This window comes from Hemitrygon akajei, chromosome 11, assembly GCF_048418815.1.
Source record: "Hemitrygon akajei chromosome 11, sHemAka1.3, whole genome shotgun sequence".
In the NCBI taxonomy this organism is placed as follows: Eukaryota; Metazoa; Chordata; class Chondrichthyes; order Myliobatiformes; family Dasyatidae; genus Hemitrygon; species Hemitrygon akajei.
Genome location: NC_133134.1, coordinates 13,756,663 through 13,769,184, shown reverse-complemented (window position 1 = coordinate 13,769,184; position 12,522 = coordinate 13,756,663). Strand labels below are relative to the sequence as shown.

The 12,522-nt window shown below is 44.5% G+C and overlaps 1 protein-coding gene across 1 annotated transcript in view; it reads left to right on the top strand.

Annotated features, from left to right (window-relative positions):
- Positions 1–11,884, top strand: part of cacna1ha (calcium channel, voltage-dependent, T type, alpha 1H subunit a) — a 333,897-nt gene extending 322,013 nt beyond the window's left edge. The window contains exons 31-33 of the mRNA XM_073060243.1: positions 1,029–1,215; positions 5,006–5,070; positions 10,671–11,884. Coding sequence (XP_072916344.1) covers positions 1,029–1,215; positions 5,006–5,070; positions 10,671–11,846 — 1,428 coding nt within the window. The 3' untranslated portion in view covers positions 11,847–11,884. The remainder of the gene's footprint in view (positions 1–1,028; positions 1,216–5,005; positions 5,071–10,670) is intronic.
- Positions 11,885–12,522: the final 638 nt, after the last annotated feature.

Genomic DNA, 12,522 nt, shown 5'->3' with positions numbered 1-12,522 from the left:
TGGTCAGGCAGCATCTATGGAGGGGAATAAAGAGTCAACGTTCTGGACCAAGATCTTTTGTCAGGACTGCAAAGGAAGGGGGTTGAAGCAGGAAAGCTGACAGGTGTTAAGTAAGGTAAGGTGAGGAGGAAGGTGGGTGTGTGGGGGGAGGGAGAATGAAGTAAGAAGCCAGGAGCTGATAGGTGGACGAGGTAAGGAGCTGAAGAAGGAGGTATCTGACAGGAGAATGCAGTAGACCATGGAAGAAAGGGAAAAGGAGCGGGAACCAGAGCAGGTGAGTAGAAATGAAGGAGTGAGAGAGTGTCCACAATGAAAAATGGAGAAGGGGGAATTGGGAGTAAATATTGAAAGATAGAGAAATAAATGCTCATGCCATTCGGCTGGAATATGAAGTATTGCTCTTTCACTGGTTCCCCTGCTTCTTCCCTTTCTTCCATAGCCCAACAAGAGGAGATTATGAAACCTAGTATAATTGTTCTCCAGGTAGAGGATGCTGCATATGTGGAACTTCCTGCTGCTGAGGGATGTGGAGGCCAAGTCAATGGCACCTAGATCCGTATGGATGAGCCAGGCCAAAGTGCCTGTTTCCATGTTGCTGACAATACCTTGCTTGGATTTCAATTACAAATAGTGATGACACAGTGTCCAACTGGGTCTTGCGATCACAAGGAAAGCCCCTTACCTCGTCCACCTATCAGCTGCCAGCTTCTTACTTCATTCCCCCTTCCCCATTGCACCCACCTTCCCTCACCTTATCTTACTTAACACCTGCCAGCTCTAATCTTAGCAATACTCTTTAGTTTCGGGAAAATAGGGTTGGAGAATAGGTATCAGTAACATCCTCATCCTGTGGATGAATAAATAAAAATATTCTTTTTGGATTTTATGAGCTGTTATTTCCAAATGTATTGAGGGGTACGTTTCTCTATGAGATCTGATCCTAGGTGAGTGTGACTGTAGCAATGCTGGTAATCTTGTATAACGTTACATGACACAATTTACAGTCCTGTCTTGTGACCTTTGAACAGGAGGATCCTCAAGATAGCAATTCCGGAGAAGAGAAGCAAGTGGCAAATATGCTAACTGTTCGGAAAGCCTCTGTGTCTCGAATGCACTCTTTGCCAAACGACAGCTACATGTTTCGACCTGTTAGATCAGTGCAAGCTCGATTTCCGCTGCCTGAAGTCGATCCCTATCAACTTACATCACTCACAGGTAGTTAATTTTTAAATGAATGTATTAATTAATTTTTAATTAATTAAAAATTGTGTTTTTCTTTTATTCAGAAGCTCAGTTGCTTGAGTCAAACAGTGGAAACATCCCAAAATATCTGTGAGCATCTAGCTATCCTTCTTCTCCTCCCTCCACTTTCTTATTCTACATCTTCTCCCTTCCTTTCCAGTCCTGATGAAGGGTCTCAGCCCGAAACATTGATTGTTTATTCATTTCCATAGATGCCCCCTGTCCTGCTGGATTCCTCCAGCATTTTGTGTGTGTTCTTTGGATTTCCTGCACCTGCAGAATTTCTTGTGTCTCTGAGCAACTGTCCAAGTTATGGCGGCACTGATTTGTGAAAGCTCTTGGGAGAGAACCTCCAGACACAGGACCCTAGAGGTCTGATGCACTGCCTTCAGCTGACCAGGCACAGGGGCTAGAGGACAAAGTATTGGGTCTCCTATTCTATCAGCATAAGCATCTTGACTGCTCCCATGACCTTATATCTGAGGGTCACTTTGAAACATTCTACTCCCCACCTGGCACGGTCCCATTTGCACCCATTTCCTCGGCTTGGATTATTTTTGTTGCTTTCAATCAAGCTTGCTTTTTAATGAGAGCGTACCAGCTTCAGTAGTAGTCTCCACTTCCAGAGACTTCTGACAACAGTCCTTGACCATCACATCATATATGGCTGGATGTAAATGGATCAATAGCCAGTCTTAAGTACATCTAATATCTAATGGGTTCCCACAGGTTTGATCGTTTAGGATTGTTTAATGTGATTTCCAGTGCACAAGTGTAGAGGGAAATGAAATAATTGTTACATACAAAAAACAATGGAAAAAAAACAACAGAACAAAAAAGGGGGTCTGCATTACCAGTGCACAATTTTTGTACCTAAATGTTTAACACGTGATATTCAGAACTATCAAGCTATAAGTCAAGATCTACAACACGTGCAATCTAGGTCTCTGAATTCTCCCTTGACTATAAAATGTAGTTGTTTCTTTGATAGTGAAGACTACCAGAATAACTTTTTTATAGTCCCTCTTTAAGGTTGTTATAGTGGAATAAGCTCCCGCGACCTAAAAGTTCTCCCTTTGGGGGGTGCATCTCAAATAGCCTCTGACAATTAAATCCAGCTCCCAGCCTTCATGTGTGGCTTAGCTACTTAATACAGGTACTTAACACATTGTGAATGAGGAGAATGGGTAGACTGTTCCAAGCTGACTGGAAGGCGACCGTTTCTCAAAGAGCTTACATGTTACAACGGTGGTGTGCGGAACAGTAAGTCTAAATGCACAATGCATTGAACCTTGAAGTGGATGGGCTACAGCAGCAGAAGACTCCAAACTTACACTCAGTGGCCACTTTATTAGGTACAGGAGGTAGCTAATAAAGAGGCCACTAAGAGTATATGGTGAATAAAGTTGATCCTGGACACTCATTTTGGCCCATCAAGTCTGCTCTGCCATTTCATCATAGCTGACCCATTTCTCTCTCAGCCCCATCTCTCCTGCCTTCTCCCTGTATCGCTTCATGCTGTGACTCATCAAAAATTTATCAGCCTCTGCCTTAAGTATACTGAATGCTTGGACTTTACAGCTGCCTGTGGCAAAGGATTCTATATTCTCTCTTGGCCTAAGACATTTCTCCTTATCTCCATTTTAAATACATGTCACTCTATTCTGAGGCAGAGTCCTCTGGTCTTAGACTCCCCCACCATAGAAAACATCTTGTCCTCATCCCCTGTATTGAGGCCTTTCAAAGTTCAATAGGTCTCAATGTGATCCCCTCTCGTTCTTCTGAGTTCTTGTGTGTACAGGCCCAGAGCCATCATACGCTTCTCATTTGGTAAACCTATCAATTCCGGAATCATTTTCATGAACTTTCTTTGAACTCACTTCAATGTCAGCACATCTTTTCTAAGAAAATGGGCCCAAAACTGCTCACAATATTCCAAGTGAGGCCTCACCAGTCCCTTATAAAACCTCAGCATTACATCCTTGCTTTAATATTCTAGTCCCCTCAAAATGAATGGAAAACATTGCATTGGCCTTCCTCATCACCAAACTAATCTGTAGGGAATCCTGCACAAGGACTCTCAAATCCCTTTACACTTCAGATTTTTGAATTTTCTCTCCATTTAGAAAATTTATTTTTTCTACCAAAGTGCATGACCATACACTTCCTGACACTGTATTCCATCTGCCACTTATTTGCCTTATGTCCTAATCTGCCTAAATCTTTCTGTAGCCTCTGCTTCCTCAAAACTGCCTGCCTATCCACCTGTTGTCCACAAACTTGGCCACAATCCATCATCCAAATCCTTCATGTAATACCATGGGCTGTTAACTTGTTAAGCAGCCTCAAGTGTGGCACCTTGTCAAAGGCCTTCTGAAAATCCAAGTGCACAACATCCACCAGTTCTCCTTTGTTCATCCTGTTTGTTATGTCTTTAAAGAATTCCAACAGATTTGTCTGGCAAGATTTTCCCTTGAGGAAACCATTCTGACTACAGTCTATTTTATCAAATGTGCTTCCAGGTGCCCTGAGACCTCATCCTTCACAAATGGCTCCAACATCTTCCCAACCACTGAGGTCAGACCAACTGGCCTATAATTTCCATTCTTCTGCCTCTCTCCCTTCTTGAAGAGTGGCGTGACATTTGCAATTTTCCATTCCTCCAGAACCATTCCAGAATCTAGTGATTCTTGAAAAATTGTTTTCCCACATATTAAAACTGTAATCAAAATATAAAATAAAAAATGCAGGAAACACTCAACAGGTCAGGTGGCATCTGTGGAGAGAAAAGCATTTAATGTACCAGATTAATAACTTTTAATTTTCTATTTTTATTTCAATTTCTGTTTCCTGTATTTGTAATTTTTTTGCTTTTTAATTACAATTATAATCAGTGAGTATAGCTTTTGCAAGACAGCTGAAGGATTGTTCAAGTTAAAGTTTATTGTCATTCAACTGTACTGCCAAATGAAACAACATTATTCCAGACCAAGGTGCACAAGACAGTACATATAACTCACACACAACGCATAATGTAATATTACCACAAATAACAAAATATATTCCAGAAGTCTGACACTTTGCAACATATAAGATTATTAAGGGATTGGACAAGATAGAGGCAGGAAATATGTTCCAGATGCTGGGAGAGTCCAGTACCAGGGGGCATGGTTTGAGAATAAGGGGTAGGTCATTTAGGACAGAGTTAAGGAAAAACTTCTTCTCCCAGAGAGTTGTGAGGGTCTGGAATGCACTGCCTCAGAAGGCATTGGAGGCCAATTCTCTGGATGCTTTCAAGAAGGAACTAGATAGGTATCTTATGGATAGGGGAATCAAGGGATATGGGGACAAGGCAGGAATCGGGTATTGATAGTAGATGATCAGCCATGATCTCAAAATGGCGGTGCAGGCTCGAAGGGCCGAATGGTCTACTTCTGCACCTATTGTCTATTGTCTAAGGTGCATTTACAACACACGTTAAAAAGTAAATGCTGCAAGACCACTGGCACTTCATACGTGATGAGACCTGGGTGGCGGTAGGAAGTTCAGTGGTCTCACGGCTTGGGAGAACAAGCTGCTTCCCATCTTAACAATCCTTGTCCTAATGCTACGGTACCTCCTGCCTGATGGTAGGACGTCAGAGTTTGTAGGACAGATGGGAGGGAACCTTGACAGCATAAGGATGTTGTGGGTTAAACGAAAAGAATCACTTCTTTGAAGCTATTTAATTTGTTTCTTTACTCTTTAACTTGTTTTTGAACAGGCTCCATGACTTCAGTGCATTCCCAGCCTGTCGAAATCTCTGCTTGTCTTGGAGTTCCCTCTGAGGTAATTCATCATAATTATGCTTCGAACAACCGCATCGCCCTCCCCAAAATCCCTCCTCCACAGCGACCACCACGATCACCCAGTATAAGCAGGCTGCTGAATAGACAGGTATTGATAGATCTTGTTTTCAGAGAACCTTCACAAATTATATTAATGCAGCTTGGAATAGAAATCAGTGGCATTTGATTTTAATTTGAACAGTGGCTGTTTTGTAGCCCCGGTTATAAGTGAACTTGATCTTACATAATAACCCCCTTTCAAAGTTCAAAGTCCGAAGTAACTTTCTATCAAAGTACATCCCACACGTCACCATGTACAGCCGTGAGATTCATTTTCTTGCAGGCATACTCACTAAAGTGGAGGAACTCAGCAGGTCAGGCAGTATCTGTGGAGAGGAATAAACAGTCAACGTTATGGTCCGACACCCTACATCAGGACTCAACGTTGACTGTTTATTCCTCTCCATGGACGCTGCCTGACCTGCTGAGTACCTCCAACATTCTCTTTATGTCATTCCAGATTAACAGCATCTGTTGAATCTTATGTGTTTTAGAAAATGCAGAATATAATGTTAAAATTACAGAGAAAGTGCAGCCAGGTAGGCAGTTGAAGATGTAGACCGGGAGACCAAGAGTCCATCTTCATTGCACCAGAGGTCCATATAAGAGTCTTATAACAATGTTGTCCTTGGAGTTTGGTGGTACGAGTTTCTGGGTTTTGGTGGTGGGGTTGGGGGATGAAGAGAGAATGACTGAGGTGGGAGGGGTCTTAGATTATGTTGGCTGCTTTCCTGAGGCAGCTAGATGTGTAGACCATGTCAATGGAGAGGAGACAGTTTTTCATGATAATAGGCTGTTCACAATTCTCAGTTATTTCTTGAGTCCAAGTAGAATACTGTACTTTTTCATGGTGCATCTAAAGATGTGAGCATCATCACTCTGGTGCTGAATTTTTGAGGAAATAGAAGTGTTGGTGTGCTTGCTTGAGCTGCTTACATTGGGCTGTTGAACACAAAAACCAGGACATTTCTTTCAGAGTTGTCCTGCTTATAGGTCAGGATGTTCGTCATTCAAACACATGGAACAGTGTAATAGATACCTACTAAATACGCCAGCAAATATAAGGGCTTACCATTCCGGTGTAAGTAAGTAATTCCGAATTATGTAAGAAATCTTAAATGTTAACTTTTAAAATCTAAGGACTTGATACCTCAGATTTTAATTGTTATTGGAGCTTACTTTTTTCTTTCCCTGTCCTCTAGCCTTCTCTCTGTTCTAGTTTTCTTGTCCTTGATTCTGCTTTCTGTGGTATTGAATTACATATTATAATGGGTCTGTACTCCAAATCGTCCGATAACTACTTATATAAACTTCTCATTAAGCTTCATCGTGGCAGTAGAGGAGACCATGAGCGGACATACTGGAATCCTAACTGAAGTTGGTATTCTAGCTTCAGTTGTTAACTCAGGGGTATCAAATATTACAGAACAACGCCATTAGCTTGCACTCATCTCACCTTTTAACTATAACTACATTTAAAAATATATGTGTTACTTGTATGTCCTCCTCTTGGCTGTCTGAGAAATTCAATTCAATTTCAAAACCATGTAAATGAGAAAAAAAGTGGGTTTTGGTAAAAGCAGCGATGATTTATTAACTCCCCTAAAATCAGACATGGTTGATCAATGTCCGTTATTGAAGATTATCAATCTCCTTAGCTGGTCTGGTCTGTATGTAACAGGACTCTTGAATTAAAATGGACTCTTGTAAAATATAAAAAGTGCTGCAGAAGCTGGATATCTGAAAATTGGTAAATATTCAAGTTGCTCGGTGTCTCAGGCAGTAACTGTGAAGAGAGAGCCTGACTTAACATTTCAGGTCAATGACACTTTATCGGAAAATTGGCTCTTAAGAGCCCTATAAAGTGAACTGGAGACCAGCACCTCATATTGTACCTGACAGTCTACAACTTGAGGATGTGACATTGAATTCTCCAATTTCTGGTAACCTATTCCCCCTCACTTCATTTTCTCTCCCCTTTTGATCGACACAGTTTCTCTACACCCATGCCACCCCTGCTCATCATCTCCCTCTTTCCCCTCCTCCACCCAGTCTCTTTGTCCATCACCCACACACTCCTCCCTCTGACCCTCCCCCATTTGCCCTTCCCAATTATCTTCTTTTGTTGCATGTTCCACCTTCCTCTCTTTTCAGATTCCACCATCTGTAGCCCTTTGTCACCTTTACTTATCACCTCCCAGCCTCTCTCACTATTCCCACCCCTCCTCACCCAGATCCACCTATCACCTCCCAGCCTCTCTCACTATTCCCACCCCTCCTCACCCGGATCCACCTATCACCTCCCAGCCTCTCTCCTTATTCCCACCCCTCCTCACCTGGATCCACCTATCACCTCCCAGCCTCTCTCCTTATTCCCACCCCTCCTCACCTGGATCCACCTATCACCTCCCAGCCTCTCTCACTATTCCCACCCCTCCTCACCTGGATCCACCTATCACCTCCCAGCCTCTCTCACTATTCCCACCCCTCCTCACCTGGATCCACCTATCACCTCCCAGCCTCTCTCACTATTCCCACCCCTCCTCACCCAGATCCACCTATCACCTCCCAGCCTCTCTCACTATTCCCACCCCTCCTCACCCGGATCCACCTATCGCCTCCCAGCCTCTCTCACTATTCCCACCCCTCCTCACCCAGATCCACCTATCGCCTCCCAGCCTCTCTCCTTATTCCCACCCCTCCTCACCTGGATCCACCTATCACCTCCCAGCCTCTCTCACTATTCCCACCCCTCCTCACCCGGATCCACCTATCGCCTCCCAGCCTCTCTCACTATTCCCACCCCTCCTCACCCGGATCCACCTATCACCTCCCAACCTCTCTCACTATTCCCACCCCTCCTCACCCGGATCCACCTATCACCTCCCAGCCTCTCTCACTTATTCCCACCCCTCCTCACCCGGATCCACCTATCACCTCCCAGCCTCTCTCACTATTCCCACCCCTCCTCACCCGGATCCACCTATCACCTCCCAGCCTCTCTCACTATTCCCACCCCTCCTCACCCGGATCCACCTATCATCTCCCAGCGTCTCTCACTATTCCCACCCCTCCTCACCCGGATCCACCTATCACCTCCCAGCCTCTCTCACTATTCCCACCCCTCCTCACCTGGATCCACCTATTACCTCCCAGCGTCTCTCACTATTCCCAGCCCTCCTCACCTGGATCCACCTATCACCTCCCAGCATCTCTCACTATTCCCATCCCTCCTCACCCGGATCCACCTATCACCTCCCGGCCTCTCTCGCTATTCCCACCCCTCCTCACCTTGATCCACCTATCACCTCCCAGCCTCTCTCACTATTCCCATCCCTCCTCCCCTGGATCCACCTATTGCCTGCTGGCTCTTGCTCTGTCTCTCCCCTTCATCTCTTTATACCAGCTTCCTGCCCACAATCTTTCAGTCTAAGTGAACGGTCTGGTGTCCGTTTTCCATCTCAGATGCTAACTGACCATTGAGTTCCTCCAGCATCTTGTTTGTTGCGGCTAGCCACCGAGTTATACTGAACTGAGTTTGAGCAACTTTAACTGTGACAACAGCTTTTCTTCAAATAAAACTTGTTAATTGGTTAGTAACTACACAACAAAAGTACATCTTTCCAATAACCAACACAAGAGATTCTGCAGATACTGGAAATCTTGAAGAACACACGCAAAGTGTTAGAGGAACTTAGCAGGTCAGGCAGCATCGATGAAGAGGATTAAACAGTCAAGGCTTCAGGTTGAGGCCCGTCACCAAGACTGAAAAGGAAGGGACAGAAGCCAGAATGTGAAGGTGGAGGGAGAGGAGGGAGTGCAAATTGGCTGGTGACAGGTAAAACCAGGTGAGGAGGAAGGTGAATGAATGGGGTAGGGGGATGAAGGAAGAAGCTGTGAGTTGATAGGTGGAGGAGGTAGAGGGCTGAAGAAGAAGGAATCTGATAGGAGCAGACAGTGGTCCATGGGAGAAGGGAAGGAGGATGGACACCAGAAAGAGGTGAAGGGCAATGGGGAATAAAAAGAAGGTGGTTGAGAGGGGGCTAGAATGGGGAATGAAAATAGAGAGAAGGGGGAGGGAGTAGAAATTAGCAGAAGCTGGAGAAATTGATGTTCATGGCATCAGATTGGAAGCTACCCAGGTGGAATATGAGGTGTTGCTCCTCCAACCTGAGAGTGGTCTCATCATGGCAGTAGACGAGGCCGTGAACCGACACATCGGAATGGGAAGTTGAATTTTTCCATATCATAACTTGGGTCTTAGGAGAGTGTTACGATCCGGCAACAATTAATATAGAATTGAGTCCAGTTTTATAAACAAATAAACATTTATTAAACACTGCTCAATAAAAATGAAAAGTAAACAAACGACTAACTTAACCGGAAGTTAACTGCTATACGGCAACTCGACAGTTCGTAAAGCGATGAATGTGAAAACAGTCCTTTATACAGTCAATTAGGAGAGGCTTTCCTGAAGTAACGAATTCCTTGACGACGTGACATTACTGCTGATCCCAGCCGAAATATGCCTTGCCCGAAGGATTTACGATGAAGGAAATTAAAATGGCTTAAAGGAACTGACTTTTTCCTTGGCGAGTAACGCTGCCCCAACCCTTTCTGTCCTTACACAAGACAGGGGTTATCTCGGATGCAGGTTACTAATTCTGGAACGAAGATCCAATAAGGTCGATCCTGTATTACCGCCGACAACACCAACTTTACCCGATCCTTTGGGTTCCTGCACTTCGGTAAATCTTCATTCTCCAATAATTAGACATTAAAATTAAATCGAAGATACATCAAGCATAACTGGCAGTGATTTTAAAAACTGCCGGTACAACTTACAGTAGAAAGTAAAACTCCACTTTAAACAAAACGGCGCCATGAGACAAATGCGCAGCATAACGGAGTCACTGACGAATTAAACAACGAGCTAACCTGCGTCACAGCAAGGCTTTCCCGTTTTATACCTGTTGGAACAGGCACACTGGTGGGAAGTTACATCACCCCACCATCACAAGACCATTACATCATACTCACCAGATACTCAATTACATCATGATACCCACAGGGTATGTAACAAGAGGAAGTGACTTGTTAGGTGGCTAGGTCTGCCAAGAATGTAGGGGTAAAATTGCCTGATACCAGAGACCAAGCATTTAAAGTGAGGGGGGTAGGTTCAAAGGAGATGTAAGGGACGTTTTTTTAGCGGGTGCCTGGAATGCACTGCCTGGAGTGTTGGTAAAGGCAGAGATATTAAGAGATGTTTAAGAGACCTTTACATAGGCACATGAATGTGAGGAAAGTAGAATGATATGGACATTGTGTAGGCAGAAGAAATTAGTTTAATTGGCATTTTGATTTCTAATTTAACTGGTTCAGCACAACATTGTGAGTCAGCCGGTCCATGTGCTGTACTGTTCTCTGTTCAGTAAGCCATGGTTTCAATTCATGGCGTTTAATAGAAGAAAGGGTTTACAAATTATTGATGAGAAACTATCAGCAGTATCAATTCTCTCTTCATTTTCTGTCCTGTTCTAGGAGTCGATCTGGAATGACTCTGTGGATTGTCTGAGTGATGATTCGAAGAACGTGATTCAGTCCACTGATGGTCTGCACCCAAATCCTCCACCTCATCGCATCTTGGTCCCGCCGCTGATACACCCTACCCCGTTATCTCCAAAGGTCACCCCCCAATCTTCGCCACTGCCGGGGCAGCATGGCAAGCAGTCGAGCGTCAACACGCGCAGCCAGGTCTACAGCCAGCGAAGCATCCCCAGCCGCTCGCCCAGCCACAGCAGCGGGACCAGCAGCCCGGCCAGCTCCCTCCTCAACCCGCCGGACCCGGCCGATGAGGAGGTGCGGCACATCAGCGACTCGGCCAGGAACTGGAGGAGGGAGCCCAAAGCCCGGAGCCTGTCGCCGTCACCTTTCTTCTCTCCCAGCCTGTCTGAGGTAGCCTTAAGGAATTTCAACAGCACAGCCAGTCTGGCCGAAGTTGTTGGGGAGAAGGACCTAGGAAAGTTCCTTAACATCGATGCCAGGGAACAACTGATGAAGCCTTCTTGGGCTGTTGACCCCAGGAGACATTCCATTGAAATATGCCCCTCAACTGATCACGAAGATGCTGACTCCGAGTTTGAAGGTGAGTCTTCTGGTGAAGATAGGCCAGAGCCTTCTGTCCATGTCCAGTCAGATACTGGACGTGTTCTTAATGCCCAAAGGAAGGAGAAGATGAGTCCACCCTGCATCTCTGTCGAGCCGCTGGTAGAGAGTGAGAGCGGGCCAGCGTCTGAGTCCCAAGCCAGGGGGCATCTACGCAGGCGCACACTGTCCAGCGAATCAGTGGTCCATAGAGAGGCTTCAGATCCGGCAGATCTCACGCCTGGGGCACATCCGTCCAAGCCGGACCGCCATTTCCCCCCGGCTTGTCAAAGGAAGCATCTCACCATCCCAGACTTTTCATTCGACCTTCCCGACGCCGATTCATTAAGCAATTTGTCCAACCTGTTTCCCGACAGTGACCACTCAACTCCTTCGGCAGACTCCACCGAGCCGAAGAAAGCGGACCACTTAAAAAAGCCAGGTGAAAACTCTGACCCGCAGAGGGTTGAAACCAGTAAAGATGTTCTCAACATCACCAAAAGCCCCGTTAGGAAGCGGGGACTTACTCGAATGATTAGCACACGGGACGACACAGATGATCTTGTGGTATAGCCAACATGGGGCAGAATGACTGAATTCACGCCAGTTAATCTGCAAAAAAAAAAAACAGAGACAGTTACTCTGGCTAATGGTTCCTGTCGTTTGATCTCTTGTCATTGCTTCAAGGAGTTTGTAAAGGGATGCAACAGAAAAGTGGGATATGCAAACATTTTTTCGAGTGGAACTTGATTAGCTCCCCATAGCTCAATCACATTGATTTGAGTTGGAATTGTGTACTGGCACATTGTTGTGCAAACCCACAGTATACAGCAGTGCAGAAAAAAAGATGAGAACTGTATAATACTGTAATGTTTGCAATGTACATACAAAATAATTATGTATTAGTGACAAATAATTTAATTATCTCTTCATAATGCACATATTTTTATATAGAACAGTAATGTTTTGCACACTTAAAATTGAAATCAAAGTTGAGTGGTGTTTTCTGGTGTTTGAGTGGAATGTATATAATTTAGATTTTTATTTTTGTTTCCTTTTCTGCTTGCTCATACTAGCTCTATATTCTAAATGTTTACGTTTTTTTTAAGCGTAAAGCTCCTTAACCAAGAACCAAATTACTACTGGATTGTAGTCAGTGCAATAATAGATTAATTCATTGTTCAGTTCTTTTTTAAACGATTGTGTTTTCAACCAGTCTAATTTGCAATAAATTAAAGAAACCATAGAG